The sequence below is a fragment of the Aspergillus nidulans genome, chromosome VI, assembly GCF_000011425.1.
Source record: "Aspergillus nidulans FGSC A4 chromosome VI".
Taxonomy (NCBI): Eukaryota; Fungi; Ascomycota; class Eurotiomycetes; order Eurotiales; family Aspergillaceae; genus Aspergillus; species Aspergillus nidulans.
The window spans coordinates 77,711-93,860 of NC_066262.1; the positions used below are offsets into that span (position 1 = coordinate 77,711).

Sequence of the window (16,150 nt, forward strand, 5' to 3'; positions counted from 1 at the left end):
GTGCTATGATGTTGCCGAAAAATATCCCATAAAGGCCAGTACATATATCTTTAGCCACTTGCTTCAGGGCAGATTCGCAAATCTTGAAGCAAATTAAAAGGAGCCACCAGTAGCCTCCAAAACGAACATTGGTTGGAATTGCTTAATATGAACGGGACCGGCCGATTTCATGAGCGGACACTCTGAACTACAATAAGCGAAAACGAGAAGATCAGACTATGATACCCTATTCGGATAAAAATACATATCAGCATTCTATTGACAACAGAAGAAAAAGAAACGTACGTGTAACAGGCGAGAAACGATCAAGTGAGTAGAGCTAATACTGAATGTGAGGTCCATCTTTAAAGCTGCCACCCTGCATTTGGTGTTACCCTTATGTCTAAGCGAAGTTTGTTTTCTTACCTGACCGTATCGAATTGAGCGTGCAGATATTTCCATGATAAAGCGCAATATAGGGTCCTTGTTGCAAGATAGGCACTCTTGTACCTTTGTACTTGGTAAGCTTGAGTATTAGTATGTTATTTGTCCATTGCGCTATATCGTCAAGCAACCGATGTGCTTTGTATAAAAGCAAGCAAAGTTCTGCCAAAAGGGGCAGAAGCGAGAAATTCTCTTAATATTAGCAAAATCTTGGTTACCATTGCAAAGGTCTTGGGGAAGCTTGGAAGATTTGTCGCAGTCGAGGTGGGCTCTAACAGAGGAGCTCCAAGCCAGGCAGCACAAGCCACCTCCAAGCTGGACTCGGCATTCAAAGAAGACCACAGCACGGCGGTACCGACAGCCAAGGTCAGCTCGTAGACAGAAGATTCGAAGACCTGATCCACATCAGTAGGGCCGGACAGCTGGTAGAAGTTACTGGCCACAATGGAGAACGAATCAGGCGCTCGAGCCTTTGCCATGGTGCCATAAATAGCGGTATCAGTTGGCTGCGGGGATGATACTGTCCTATACCTGGTAAAGAGAGAAGCAACTGAGGTGGAGTCTAGGCGGGAGGGAGGAAGGGGTGGCTTTATAGGCCGGAGGAACCCCGTCAGAAGCCTTCACTGGGAAGTTCAGGCCTTTGCTCATTTACCTAGATGATGTGAAGAAGTAAAGCTTTCCTGACCTGCTCACCCTTGCGGGACCAGTAACATTTCCTCTGCCTATCTACATTTACTTCTGGGACCTACAGCTGTATTCAGCCCCACTTTCCGCTGGTGAAGGCGATATACAGTGTCGTATTAAATGCAGCACCAGGTCCGCCTTGGTAATAGAGCTAACACCAGTTTCCATAGAAGTCCTTCAGCCGCAGCATGTAGTTCTGCTTATGGTGGCACATACGGCATATAAGAGGAGATAATCCCTCTCTCAGCTAACATGAGGAACATTCGCCGCCCACGTCGAAACGAACGCCTCGGCTGGGAAATAGTAAAGAGACCGGTAGCTCTCGACTATGACACATCTTCGAGCAGACAGGTACGGTGGGCCTAGAACTGTGAGGCTCCACTTGGACCAGCGGCCTGTCCGGCTCGCCAAAACGCTCTCCAAAAGCACAAGAAGGGCACTGACAGTCGGCGCAATCGCAACTGTAAGCGCTGAGCCGCGCCAGAGAGTTCTTTCCACTGCGCTGGGAAAGTGCAGGTTCCAGGCGATTATGTGCAGGCCTCCGAAAAAGAGGATTGAAAAGAATACTCATGAGGATCATCATTCTGTCTACATGTTTCTTTTGGTACCGATCTTCGAAAACCTGGTGGATGACGCTTTGCGGGATATAGTAGTGCCTCGATTGAAGGAGCAAAATAGGTGCTGCCTCAGCGATCTGAGAAAATACTTCGGGCGTGACGAGAGCATCAGTGTCATTGTAGAGCGGCATACCGGCGTCCTGAGGTTTCGTCTACTCAGACAGGTAGATTATTATCGCACACGACGAGAAGGCCAGTGTGCTGACCTCCAGTGCTGCGAATGGGATCCCCTCCACCGAGCGGACGATAAGCTGGACGAGGAGCCAGAGGACCTGCATGAGAAAAGAGCCGCACAAGGCCGCTCTTGCTTCGGTCCTTGATCTCGTTCTCCTCGGATGTGGGAGCCGGGAAATGATACCGTAGCCTCTTGCGAGTGCGAGCTGTTTGGAGTCTAGGACCCAGAGATTGCCGTGTAGCGGGGCAATATGCTTGCGCTTGTAGTACTCCTTGCTCCCCAGGACCTCATGGGTGTCGGTTCTTGCCGTACTGGCCAGAGCTATATGTGGTTGGAAGGGCTTCCATGGAATAACACCCGAACCCCGAAGATATCTTGCCTGGCTCTTTTGAAACCCTATAAGGAACTCCGGCACGGGTGTACCGAATTGCTGTCACAGATGGGCGGCACTCGGGTCAATGAGTTTGAAACAGGACTAATTGGGACCGGGCCAAGCTCGAGCTCTTGTGAACGTGCATTTGTTTTCCGTGATCGGGGCTGCACGCTTGTTTCGGAGAAACGCACCGCTATCCCACCTATGTTAGCTAACACCGTATGGGCGAGCGACCAGGGCACGCCGTCTTCTCTCGCTAGCTCTTTTAAGCGGGGGTTATCGACCCAGGAAGCAAACAGATTTAGAGTGGAAAGACCGACGAGATACTCCGAATGCAAGCATAATGCTCATCCAAGCAAGCTTGCGGATCAGGAGATAAACCTGTTTCCGAAATTGCTGCCGCTTGGACTGTGGTTTGAGATCGGGAGGCACGGTAAGATGAAGAACATACCAAGTCGAGAGGATGATGATGCTCGTACAGCTCCAGACGATGTCCATGGTCGACCGGATTTCAGGGTCTTTCACGAACCCGCTACGAATGCCTGTGGAAAAGGAGAAAGTAGGAGAGAAAGTGATCATTTCCAGCTTTCTTCGCGACTGGTCCAGAGGCCTGGGAAATGCCTTCGGACTCTGGGATGATTTCAATGTCTTCTGCTGAGCCGCACCCTTTAGAGCTTCCACCGCCAGCCGCTCACCGGACCTATGCTATATTGCTTCTTGCACTCAGCTCTTACGTCTGTCACTACTATTGGCTGTGGTTTAATGTAGATGCTAGGCTGTATCCCTCTGACCGAATGATATAGGGCTCGGCCCCCTCCTCTACAGGCCTGATAAAAAAGCAATGGTTGCTTGACAGGGAATAGAACAAAACATCACCCGAGGCATACTACAGAATTGCAAAAGAATAAAGAATAAAAACATGTGGCCATCATTTCTGAATTTTTATTTTAATGATTCGTCTCCACACCCTGAAATGTTATAGTGTATACTCTTGCCTTAGGCTCAGGAATAAGCAAAATGAGGGCATAAGACTTGCTTAACCCTCTTAGGCAAAGCGCGCACAGACCTTTGCAAATGATATGATCCGCGCACGATGGTTGGTGGTCAAATCACTATGATCATTCCTAGTCTGAAATCGGAAGCGCCAGCCTACATCACCATGTCCGTCCCCTCTCCCCACCACTCTCTCCCAACCATCAATCGGACCATACCCCATAATCAGCGACAACAGTTGTGTCAGCCTCTCCAATTCCAAAACAAAGCGCCGCTGCGCTGTAAAATCGTTTAGCATGGACTGCATAAGCCAGAACTCCGTCATACAGCGCGCCTTGCTTGCTCTATATGAGCACCCCGTTGCCTACAGCGTTATCACAGCCGTCTTCATTTCTGTATTGTGTCGAAAGCTACTTTACAAACCCAGAAACTATGCGTTGTTTCCAGTCTGGGCAACAATTGAAGTCGCCATCGCAAGTTATCTTCTCCGTGGAGATGGCATCGGTCGACGCGTTTTGTGAGTCTCCAAACGGTCTTCTATTTCTATATAATAATGACATAGCTCGGTAATCCGACGATATGGAGGCTCTCTTTTCGGAATCACCTCCACTCACCAGATCCTTGTTGACTTCCCCGGGTTGGACCGCTTCATGGCGCGGTCCCTCCACACGCTCAACGCCGAGCCGGTCCAGTATACAATCTTCACAAGGACTTTCGGCGGCGTAGACTCACCGGAGCTCAAAAGGAAGCTCAAGAATTCATGGAAAGATCTTCTTGCGCCTATTGAGCGGCTTTTTCTCAATGATGCCTCAGCCGCAGCTGCCTTAGACCGCGCCTGCGTCTTACAGCAAGCCGCATCATTTGTTAGTTTCTCCTCCTCTCCCGCTCAGATGAAACGCTGGGAGCTCTCTGCCGGTATCCGAGTTATTCCGCCAGCGGAATCCGGCAGTCCACACAAGGTTGAAGCCAACCTCCAGAGCTTGACACGGGATTTTGGCGCCTGCATGGCGATTCCCCTGTTGTATGGCCGCCATTTCCTCGATGGGAACCCAACCTTACTTGACGATTTCTGGAAATTTGACAATGAGTTGTTTCCATTGTTAATGATTGGTGTTCCCGAGTGGACTCCATTGAGGATCGTCAAAGACGGCTGCGCGGCTAGGGCACGGATTTTACGTGAGTTGGAAGCCCTATACCGTCGGATCGACCAGTCCCAGTGTGGCGAGCCCGTGGAGTCAGGAATCGACATGTCTGACGTGAGCGGTGCTCTGTTTGAGCGAAGTCGGATCTACAAACGCGAGGGATGGTCCTTTCCCGAGCGCGCAGCAGGCGACTTTGCAATCTTCTGGGGCCAAAATGCAAATACACACCCTTTGCTTTTCTGGTTCTTAGCCTACATCTATTCAACTCCTGGTCTGCTAGATACACTTCGAGCGGAAATAGCGCCCTATACGTGCTTCGCCTCTTCTCAGGCCAAGGTTCCAGAAATAACTTCGATCGACTTCCCAGGTTTATCAGCAAATTGTCAACTCCTCAAGGCTTGCCTATACGAGACATACCGGTTGGTCAACGAACCAATATCAATCCGCTACGTTGAACGACCGGTCACCCTCACAGATGGCAGCCTCCAACATACTTTAAAGACGGGAACCTGGGTCTCAGCCGCGCACTCACTCACACAGCATAACGCTTCAATTTTCGATAACCCTGCCGAGTTCCGCCCGGAGAGATTTCTCGAGACTGACCAAGTGTCGGGGAAACGAGTTGCGCGGTACGGCCGGCTGAGACCGTGGGGTGCTGGGGCGGCAATGTGCAAGGGACGCACATTTGCAGAAAAAGAGCTCACCTCGGCCGCTGCGTCAATTGTGTCTCTGTGGGATATTGAGCCCGCCTATGGGCAGGTCTGGAAGCTGCCCGGCATGGTTCCCGGGACGGGGGTGAAGAGGCCTGTAAGAGATATCCGAGTGCTGATTTCACGGCGACAGTCTATAGTTGTTAAAGGAAACGACATGTCTCCGAGCAAGGGTGAAAACCACGGGAAGCCCCTGGGAGTATAGATTCTTATAGAGTCTGTGGTGGATTTACCTCCAACAACCCCCGCCGACTCTATTAGTTATACAACGCAGTTGATATTCAAAGCCACCCATATCATTAGTCTTCCTAATTCACAAGACTGCTTTATAGTTACATCATCCCGAGGCCCATCTCTGGTCATGTGTCGTGCTGACTGAGTAATCAAAAACAATGCACTCGCCAGCAATATAACAAATGCAGCAGGTTACAGGTAGATTGGGTTGTAAGAAAGATACCCCGGGCTAGTTGACCACTCGGATAAAGATTACAGCTTCCAGGCGCATCAGTAAGATTATTTACGGGCCCTGAATGGAAGAATTCTTGTAGTAGAAGGGAAATTGGGCGCGTGAAACCCGGGATGCTATCCAAGGCAGAGCCAAAGCCCACGTTGGGAGGCTGCACTGTTCACTCCTAACTGATAACAGCTGCACATGGACTTTGATATGCAAAATTTCTCTCCCCACTCCAATAGTTAGTTGTTATTGCCGGGCTGGTCAACCACAAAGCCCGCAAGGCTGTAGTTAAGTGCATGTTAGGCAAAAATGCATGCGGGGTTGTTCAAGCAAACATCTACCAATGTCCGTACAAAACGCTATAATGCACCACCTACTCGTACCGGACTTAGAATCCTTTTCGCTGAAGCAACATGGTTGTTCCGAGCTTATCTGCGCGAACTGGACGTCCGGGAACACCAACTATGTGAGAATTGGCACACACACACACACGCCTGCAAAGACTGTCGCCTGGTTACTGTACGTGACCTCCTGACTATCAGAGCAAGTCCTCGCTGATATCTTTACTCTGTAGCCGGGAATGTCAGAAATCGCACTGGAGCCAACATAAGCCCTCCTGCAGGTCGCCTCTGCGAAAAGAAACATGGGAATCTGCATGGATCCTCGAGCATCGGACACCGGCATTCATGGGCGGTGGACTGGCGAATATCTTCGGAACCAAGAAGTTCTCCTGGGGCAATGTTCCTGCCTTGGATATGTTGCGGCTTGATAGGAATGAAGGTGTTGAATATGACGGGCCTTTGCGTGTTCTCTCTGCGGGTATATATCACATTGCCATAGGGCCAATCCTTGACGCACCTAATCAATTTGTTTATCTCTAGCTTCGGGTGATCTGCGACACGTTTTCCAGCTTAGCGGTACATTTATAAAACGCGCGCTCCGAACGAGATGTCCAATCGGTGGTGCAGAGATTGCCTCAACACCTTTTCCGGGCTGTGCACAGTCTTAGTGCTAATGCTTTGGCTCTTCAATTATATACTAAAGTGCAACGTCTGAGTACAGGGAGTTGGACTTGGCTAAATTCGTGGGGGAGCATCATTTGTAGTCTTTCCATGTCACACAGGATATTACAACAGCAAACTCACCATATTATACATCAAAGGTACAAGATAATACTAACAGTCAGTGCAGAGCGAGGGTCTAAATGTGCAATCCTGGAATGTAAGGCACTTACAGGGTAAGGATAGGAAGAATGGCGGGCTCATTTACTTGATATTGACTAAGGACATGTGCTTGGCATGCCGATGAGCACCTAAATATCTCATCTAGGACTACTTCAGGTAGCAAACAAAAAAATGATGGCCATACAAACATTAGAAGGACTGTCCGATAGAGCACTCGATGTTTTCCTAGCGTCCTGAATAGCTGACTACATTGACATTGTAGTTATTACAAGAAGGCTTAGTCTAGTTTTGAAGTAGTTGACGGAAGGTAGCGTTGATAATTGAGAGAAAATTATAGATTAATCACTACTGCATTTGAAGAGGGCATCCAGATACCAGGGATGAACTCCAGGAAAAGACCTGACGTCGTGCCCCTGCTCAAAGAAGTAGTTGAATTTGGAGGATGGAACACACATTTTGACTCAGCACATGTTATGTATTTTAATATTAAAAGTGAGTTAGAGCTCTATAATCCTCCAATGATATATCTGAATGATCTGTAAACTCTTGTCTCGATAGAATGGAAAATGGAAAAGAAAAGAAATAGAAGAGAAAGTATATATACTTTGCGAAGATTTATCGCAATCAAGCGATATTTGAGAACACAAAGACGTTCGAGTGAGTGAGATAGAACTTGCCATGTCACTAGCCACGCGTACCACATATCTTGGTTGATTTCTAAATCTCGCCAGGTATCGCCAGACTATGATCCGACGCGGTGTCCAGTGCAAGACCAATGCTTTGCTGGAAGGTTGTAAACAGAGACCCCACGCTCATGCCGCCGAACGAGCTGATGGAGTTGCTGAAAGCGCTGTTATTTTCGGCCTTCGGGTACTCTGTAGCAACCAGGTCCCTTTTCTCATAACCGCAACAGACAGGTGGAATGATACAGGAGACCGGTGCACTTTCCAAGTTTCCGTTGTAAGCCGAAATGCAGAATTCGAAGTTCCAATTGCCCGGGAATAGCCAAGCGACCTCGTATGACGTTTGTGTCGTGGTGCCGTCTACCCGGAACGCGGTGTTGTCTATTATACTCCGAACATGGACACTGTAGCCCGTAGCACTGGAGACCTTGTCCCATTGAAGACGAACAGTGGTTGCATCGAGATTCTCCACGCGGAGTCCGGCGGGTGGTGCTGGCGTCCCGCGTCCGATAATGACTTCTCTTGCCACTGAAGGCAAACCGCCAGCTTGTATGCCATTCCGTGATAAGCTCCCAACCATTCCGACATAGCTAGCAACCCATACTCCGTAGCGGTGGCCAGAGTTTAGACCCGTGATTTCCAAGCTGGTACCCTTTGCGGCCTTAACGTCCATCAATTCATCTTCCTTGTCCCTATCGTATAGCATGACCCCATATCGGTCTACGTTGTAGTCTGTGACAGCGTCCCACCGCACAACGAGATCATTTCCGCGAGGCTCAACAATAATATTAGATGGTCCCGGTGCGGTTTTGACATTGGCCGTGACAGATTGCAGGGCCGACCACCCCGATCTAACGGTGTTGTCTCCCATGGTGCGAACTTGGAACTCCCATGTTTGGCCATTGATCACCCACGGCTGCCAGGCGCAGTTCGTAACTGGGTATACGGCGCCTTCAGACCACCAACTCGTCGCTCCCTTTAGTCTCCAGCGGACTTCGTATCCGCGAGCATTTTCAACACGGTCCCAAACAGCCCATAGGCCTTCAGGGTAGGAATTCGACCGCACATTCGCTGGCGTACTCACTGGCCGTGAATCCACCGTCTCGGGAACGCGGAACTCGATACCCATATACCCGAAATCACTCTGTAAAACTCGAGCGAAAGACTGCGCGATATGGTATTCTCCAAGAGCATTGGGGTGCAGTCCGTCATGTCCGTCCGGACAGCCGCCGGGACGGCAGTTGTAATTTGAGTTGACGTCGACGTATGAGATAGGCGATCCCTCGCGATACCAGTCTTTCATGCTCTCTTTTAGGAGTTTGTTGTATTGGGCGGTCTCGTCGACCAAGTCCTGGCGCCCTGGGATAAAGGTGCGATCAACGACATTCCCCACGAGAAGCTTGATGTCCGACTTTGCCTTTCGTGCATCATTAATCAGGTTTGCCATGTCTCCAACCAGTGCCTCAGGCCCGTTCACCCACCAGCCAAGGTCATTGAATCCCAGCAGAATAAGAAGATAGTCGGGATTATACTCGGAGACCCACGCTTTAAATTGTTCTTTGGACTGTGCGACTTGTCGACCCCAGAATGAAGCATGCCCTTTATCACGGAAACTTTGTGAGACCCCTTTTGCATAGTCCCCAAGGCTCTTGCCAGTATAGTCTTCCCGGGGCTCCTCGTCAGGTAGCAAGGGCGCTCGGGGTTGAGAGATACTGATTGGATCCATTCCACGCGTCCCTGTCCATGGCCCGACAAAATGGTGCGTGTACCCATTATGTTCCACTAGTCAAATAGTTCCCGCATTAGGCCCGGTGCTGCATATATCCTGAGAGAAAGGAGAATAGGGTAGTAATTTACTCCACTGGCTGAGTCTGTACCTCCAAGTCCAGTCGTCTTCCATCCCGTGCGATATCGAATCTCCGACGACCATGAACCTTGCCTCCTCGTTTTGGACCTTTTTGAAGCCTTCGGGGACGTCATCAATGCAGGGGATGGCGCAATCTCCGCCCCATTTGACACCGCCTGATGTGAACTGGTCTTTCACACCAGAAGCGCAGAGACCCTTGCAGTCCTCTCCTTTAGAATACTGACAGGCGGATACGCGGCCCTGGGATTCTGCGGAGTATTAGTACAAGAGCGCAATTGATACTGCCTGGGCGCACTTACCCCATGTATTGAGAACAATCCTATAACCCTTGTGGTAGAAGATGTACTGAGGATTACATAGGCCTTCAATTTTACACTTCTCCGTGTTTGGGATACCACTCCAGGCCACCTTGTCTGTGGCAGTAAACTGAACGCTGTAAAGACCAATCGCAGGGTCACCCTCGAAAAAATGGACCGGTGGAGCGGTGCTCTCGGGGTTGATCCATCCAACACTGCTCTGGTTGTTAACATCGGCATTTGAATGGGATATCTTACACTCACTTTTTCTTATCCACGGCTGTGGCCTGGCGATGGTCCTTCGCGTAAGTCCTGAATTCTTCATTTCCGCCGCCCTGAGTGCTGAAATATGCGCGACAGTTGTCTCTGCTGGTCCAAATGATGTCGTCCGTGGTAAAGAACTCTATTAGCTCACCGATCACACTCTGAAGGGCTTCAGCGCCGAGCCGGGAGAGAATTTGCACTCCCAGAAGCCCCAAGGCATGTACTATACGCTTTTGGTGGGAATGCGTCTCTATAGCACTGATGTTCGATGGGTCGACTGGAATAGCTTCGTGCGAGTTCAGCATCTCGATAGCCTCGGCATGCATTTCATGGAGGGTTGCTAGGCGCTCAGGGTCGGTAATCAACCGGCCACCCGCAGGCCCAGAGGATGCCTCCCAATCCGGGTGAGTATACCCAGCATCTGTTGTCCCAGGAGCCGCTCTAGCAAGTGGCAGAAGCGCCACAGAGCAGAGTACTCAACCTCATGATGTGATACTTGGAAGATAAACAGAGCGAAGCGGCAATTGTGCTCTTCCGATCCTGTAGTCACCGCACGATGGCAGTGGGATGTCTTTTCGTCAAACAAGCAGTGCGACTGGTTTCGACCCCCTTTATAGTGTAACTCGCATTGGGGGCCGAATGGCAAGCAGTGCTTGTGTACTGGACCAAGTTCCCCGAGGTCACAGTCTGGAATCGGCCAAGCCGCGATGGATCAAACCCCACTGTTAAGGTACGAAATGTTTTCAGCTCAAGGTGCACTAATTTGTCCATGAGAAGAATGAAGATTACTACTAGTAGTCGGCCATGTGGCGGCCATGTGGCGGTCACGCCGTGAAAGTGCCGCAATTGGGATCACTTAGCCTGTCGACATTCAGTGTACGCATCAATGAGGGTTTTCAGGGAAGAAATAGGTCTTATCTAGGCAAGGCCAACCATTCCGAAGCAGCGTGATGTGGCAGATAACTCCGTGGATTAGTCGGCATCTTTCCGGTAGTTACAACAGGCTCAACTAAAAGGAAATTAAAACATGTTCCTGGCACCTTGTTAGGCGCTGGGAAGCTCGTTTCAAGGCGCCAAGACGGTCTAGGGCAGTTCGAAAGGAGCTATCTGAGCCCCTGGGGTCTTGGCCAGCTATGGAAAACCCTGAAGCAGGGTCTGAGCCGAGGCTACATAACTTGTGTGATTGCTGTTCTTCCCTTTCAAGTGCGTGCTTCTTGGTCCGATGTTGCAAACTATACGGAACAGTTAGCCCTAACATTAGGTATGTTTTTGTTTGTATATGTTATGAATATGGCTTAGTGCTTGGAGTTGGAGTAATTGCTTGGAGTTGGAGTAGTTGATACTCCAATATTGAGGGGCTATATAAGATGACACGTGTATCTCCCATCTTTCTGTTCTGTAACTAAGTCCATGAGCTTGCTCCCTCAGACAATGATCACTTAGTTCTCTCTATTCTATGTCAACTTCCTCTGACCAACTGTGGATTTCACTACATTGGTTATGAGCCCGGGCCACTAGACTAGGCTTACAAACCCTACCTAGCAATACTTGACAGCTAGAGATACTGCCTTACTTCTACCATGGCATCTGACAGCTTCCTATCCCTGAAGGTCTCTGATCTGGAGATCCTGTTGTACAAGAATGCTGAGACTTGGTTTACCAAGATGCAAGCAGTCCTTGATGGGAAGGAGATCTGGTACCCAGTTCAAGACATCTACCTGATCCGCCAGGGCTTAGACCCATTACCTGATGTTGATAAAGATGATGACTTCTTCCTACCTCCACGAGCTTTGTTGTCCCCTGCCCTGCGAAGAACCATACCTACCTCAACCCCAGAACCATCAATCGAGACAAGTGCCACAACCGAAGTTGAAAAGATTTGAAAGCTATGGAAGAAAGCTGCATAGAAAAAGGCCAACAAACTAGCTATTGCAGTTATCCTCGGCCGAATATTACTAGTAGATATCAATATTGTCAAGAGATATACATTTGCTGGAGATATATGGTTGCATTTGAAAGAGACATACAAGCAAATGGACTGAGTCCTTAGGGTCAAATCTCTAGACCAATTTCTCAGCTGGAGAATAAAGCCGGATCAGAAGATCCTTGCTGCTGTCAATGAGGTCCGACACCTAGCTGGCTGAATTCCTGAACTAGGTGGAGACCCCCCTTCTGAGGAGATAATAATTATTATCCTCCTTAAAGGGCTGTTGCCAAAGTACAAGACCTTTCGGCAAATACTTATGCTTCAAGATCTATCCTTTAACCAGGCTGTTGAGTCTCTTAAGACAGCTGAATCAACCCTACCCACCACTGCTGCTGAAGCCCCTTCATATACCAACTTGGCCAACCGTGCGAAGGAAAGGATTAAGTATTATAGATATAGGAAGTATAGTCATGTTTAAAAGGATTGTCCTGAGGAATCTGACAAGGAGAAGAGACCACAGTCTAAGAAGATTACTAAACTAAAGAAGGAGCAAGCCAAGATTGCAAAGTAGATTACAAAGCTTGGGCTCTCTGATTCTGATAGTGATTCTGAAAGCTTTTAGGGGTGTGTCCCCTGGGGTATGTGATCCCTGAAGCTGCCCTGGAAATGGATTTATGCTGGATAGAAGGGCGTCCAAGATCCTAGAGGATAGTGATCTGCCAAGCCGTACAGATTCCCTCAGTGAGATACAAGCTGGGCACCCCTGCAAGCTGGTGCATGATATCAAGGCCTGCATGGCCGGGCATATTAATGCCTCAAAGTCCTTGGTGGCCTAGGTAGCCTTGGTGTCTCCTAGAGAGCATTGGTTGCTTGTTGAAAGTCCTTGGTGGCCTAGGTAGACTTGGTATCTCCTAGAGAGCATTGGTTGCTCGTCGAAAGTCTTGGTGGCCTAGGTAGACTTGGTGTCTCCTAGAGGGCATAGGTTGCCCGACTTCTTTTAGGTCTCTGTGACCTTGCCGGCCTGTTTGGCCTATACCTCGTCTTGGAGAGTGTCTGGAGCCAAGGGGAGTATCTGATAGATATGGCATTCAATCAGCTTCTTGTTACTATGCTATTGAATGAAGGGGAGTGTTATGAATATGGCTTAGTGCTTGGAGTTGGAGTAATTGCTTGGAGTTGGAGTAGTTGATACTCCAATATTGAGGGGCTTTATAAGATGACACGTGTATCTCCCATCTTTCTGTTCTGTAACTAAGTCCATGAGCTCGCTCCCTCAGACAATGATCACTTAGTTCTCTCTATTCTATGTCAACTTCCTCTGACCAACTGTGGATTTCACTACAGTATAGGACAGTAAATTGTGCGCCAAGAATTGTCATTTGAGCACATACGCTAAAGCCTTATCAAGTGCATCTCGCCTAGTCCGTGAAGGTGGCTTAGACGCCACAGTTGGTTGACGAACTATTAGTTGCAAAACTATAGAGCTTACAGCTGAATGATCAGGAACCCCTATTTCCGCCCTTTCCGTGTCTTCAATACCAGTGAGTTAATCACCGGTTATTATGACCACAGCGTTTTGTCAACCACTAAAATATGTTCGCAGCTGCAGAGATACAAAATAAATTATTGCGGAATTTGATTAACTACAGAGGCAGTGATAAAAGAGTTACAATGCCTGATTAGCGGGCTTTAACAAAAACAAGACTAGTCCATTCCCATGTAGAACATGAATATCAAGCTATATTCATATATAGCAAGATGCATATGTTGTATTTCTTTATTCTTTATTTACCTAAATTATTGTTCAAGGTTCCCATCTGCTGAGCACCTCGGATTCTATTCCGAGGACATTCTCTGCCTCGGCCGCGGCAAAGTGGCCCCGTGCTCGGCTCAAATGTAACTTTGAGAATTCATATATGAACAATGTTTAGAGTTCACAGCTGATTTTTGACGCCAAGAATTCTTACCATGGGGAGAGGCGGGGGTTTCTTGTAACAAACGATGATACTATGAGAACTGCGGTGAAATCCGCGGTTGGTCAGAGGAAGTTGGCACAGAATAGAGAGAACTAAGTGATCATTGTCTGAGAGAGCGATCTCATGGACTTAGCTACAGAAAGAAAGATGGTAGATACACGTGTCATCTTATATAGCCCCTCAATATTGGAGTATCAACTTACTCCAACTCCTTAAGTGCTAAGCCATATTCATAACAAGAACAGTTTCTACCGAGGCCCTAGCCTCAAACATTCTTCTGGTAGCTCATTGTAGAATCTGTCGGCGGTCTGCACTGGGCTATCGTGCCATCCAATGCCATATCTATATAGTGCTGAAAAAGGACACGCGCGGGCACATGCTAGAGAATCGCAAACTCGCAGCAAGTTTCGCAGATGCAGGCGCGCAATCACAAGCTGAATGTCCTGTGTACCAATATTACCTATTAGGAGGATACATAGAGCTGTGTCGAGTACCGTCGATGTCGAGGACGTGAGTGGCAATAGGGCTAAAGCTAGAATTAGTCCGCCTGATGAATACCTCGGTGCCCTACCTAGTACGACTCGTTCGCGCCGCCTTCAGCAGTTCTAACTGGGTATTGCCAGGCAGGCAGAAATTCGAATTTCTTTATACAGCCTCACACCCAAGCACACGAAGCGCATGTTGGCTGCGAAGTTTACATTCATTCCAGACACATCCCACAGCCCAAGGGTGCTGGGGCCTAGTCAGTTGCCGGTACAGGCGCTACAGCAAATACTGCCGTGCCAGGGACGAAGTCACAAAAGCACTGGTGAATGATCATTCCTCCATTGCAGAATTCTACTTAATTAGTGTGAACGACTTGGAGAAGTAAGCTATAGGCTATCAGTAGGATGGTCTGCCAAGCTACAGTATGCTTGCTAAGATACAAATATATATCAATGTTGTTTGTCACAGAATCGATAGAACTACAAGTACTGTACACGATAGTCTGGAAGCAGAATCAGAATATCAAATGGCAGAATCTTGAAAACCTCTAGATTCTATATGATTAACGATCTTCAATCAATAACGAAATCTTGGCTGCAGATAAAAGCTTCTTCATTACAAACTTTCAGGGATGAGTTGCCGATCAAGCTAAGCTTTCAGCACCCCAGGGACGAACGAACCCAAAAACTTGTAAGTCGAGCTCTACTGCTTTTTTGCAACAAATTTGACTCGCAAATTGATGGTATTCGGGATGCTTCGTGTCTTGATAGACACCTGACCCTTTAAGAACCGACGGCCTGGTATCATAAGCTGCCCTGCTGAGGCCGAGCCGACAGCTGAGCGACGGGGTACTAGACCTCGGCAGGCCCATGGGCTACCCATGATGGGTAAGCCCATACCCACACATGGGTGGGCAATGGGTAGTCTTCAGATACCCATGGGTGGGTAGCCTGAAGCTGATACCCATGATGGGTACCTATTAGGTACCCATCTAACCCAAACTCTAATAAAAAAGAAACCTCCATAACTTGCATAACTTATATAATCTTACTTGTAATTTTAAATTATTCTCCTTATACTATATAGCTTTAATAACACTCAGCATGATATTACTCTATTTACATAGCTAGTAATACTCAAAACCATTATCTACATACTAAGACTTCTTGTGGTTTTTTGCTGAGCTCTATACTGGTACACATTCCTACTGTGGCATTACAGGTAAGGGATGTTTACTATTAACATTATTATTAATATTATCATAAAGCTCTACGTCTACCTGCTGTTCTGGCTCAAAAATACAGCTCCTATACTGCTTCTCTAACATATGCTTGCTCCGTATTACTAGCTCTGTATTAACTAGTAAGCTATCTTCCTCCTCTTCTTCATTATCACAAATTAGATTAATATTATCTTATATCTGCTGTGCATGCTTTTCGTCTTCTACAGTCCACGCATATGTGTAACCACTCGAAGTCTGAGGCGCCTCCCCGATAGAGGACCACGTCCAATCCGCATTGGCTCATGTGGAAAGGGGACGGACAATTGTCATTATTGGATGGCCAACGTGGCCGTTTAACGTAAATCCCGGGTGATCCGTAGTTCCCGGGTGATCCGTGATTTTCCCTCCAAAACCTATGCTTGCTCGACTTTGAAGTACTGTACATCAACCAAAAGTGATTCAAATTAAAATAAACTAAATTCCATAATGAGTAGGACAGCTGGTCCTCTTGTGGCCCTGAATATTACATTCTGAACATGTTGGTGGAGTATGTTTAGGTATACCTAGAGTTTGAGGCGCACCTCCGCCAGCACCCCCCCATCTTGCCTCTATTTGGTTATTTCTTGATGAAATTAGGTCCCTGGCTTCCTGAAATGAAAGACCTTCTGTAAGAG

At 48.1% G+C, this 16,150-nt stretch overlaps 5 protein-coding genes across 5 annotated transcripts, besides 1 other annotated feature; 2 read left to right on the forward strand and 3 right to left on the reverse strand.

The window, feature by feature from the left end:
* Positions 1-16,150: part of a sequence feature (contig 1.170 861..216503(-1)) that runs on past both edges of the window.
* ANIA_09215 (uncharacterized protein) lies at positions 168-902 on the reverse strand (the record flags this gene model as incomplete). Its single annotated transcript, XM_677392.1, has 4 exons — positions 168-226; positions 286-319; positions 406-489; positions 642-902. 4 exons carry the CDS (start codon positions 900-902, stop codon positions 168-170), a joined length of 438 nt encoding a protein of 145 aa, XP_682484.1.
* Positions 3,472-5,322, forward strand: ANIA_09214 (protein CYP550B2; the record flags this gene model as incomplete). Its single annotated transcript, XM_677391.2, has 2 exons — positions 3,472-3,782; positions 3,828-5,322. The coding sequence occupies exons 1-2, from the start codon at positions 3,562-3,564 to the stop codon at positions 5,320-5,322; spliced, it is 1,716 nt and encodes a 571-aa protein (XP_682483.2). The 5' UTR covers positions 3,472-3,561.
* On the reverse strand, positions 7,473-10,191 carry ANIA_09213 (uncharacterized protein; the record flags this gene model as incomplete). The annotated part of the gene is made up of 4 exons (XM_677390.1): positions 7,473-9,220; positions 9,296-9,553; positions 9,605-9,816; positions 9,866-10,191. 4 exons carry the CDS (start codon positions 10,189-10,191, stop codon positions 7,473-7,475), a joined length of 2,544 nt encoding a protein of 847 aa, XP_682482.1.
* ANIA_09212 (uncharacterized protein) lies at positions 11,446-11,748 on the forward strand (the record flags this gene model as incomplete). Its single annotated transcript, XM_677389.1, has 1 exon — positions 11,446-11,748. The coding sequence occupies one exon, from the start codon at positions 11,446-11,448 to the stop codon at positions 11,746-11,748; it is 303 nt and encodes a 100-aa protein (XP_682481.1).
* ANIA_11645 (uncharacterized protein) lies at positions 13,597-13,762 on the reverse strand (the record flags this gene model as incomplete). Its single annotated transcript, XM_050612387.1, has 2 exons — positions 13,597-13,692; positions 13,760-13,762. The coding sequence occupies 2 exons, from the start codon at positions 13,760-13,762 to the stop codon at positions 13,597-13,599; spliced, it is 99 nt and encodes a 32-aa protein (XP_050468315.1).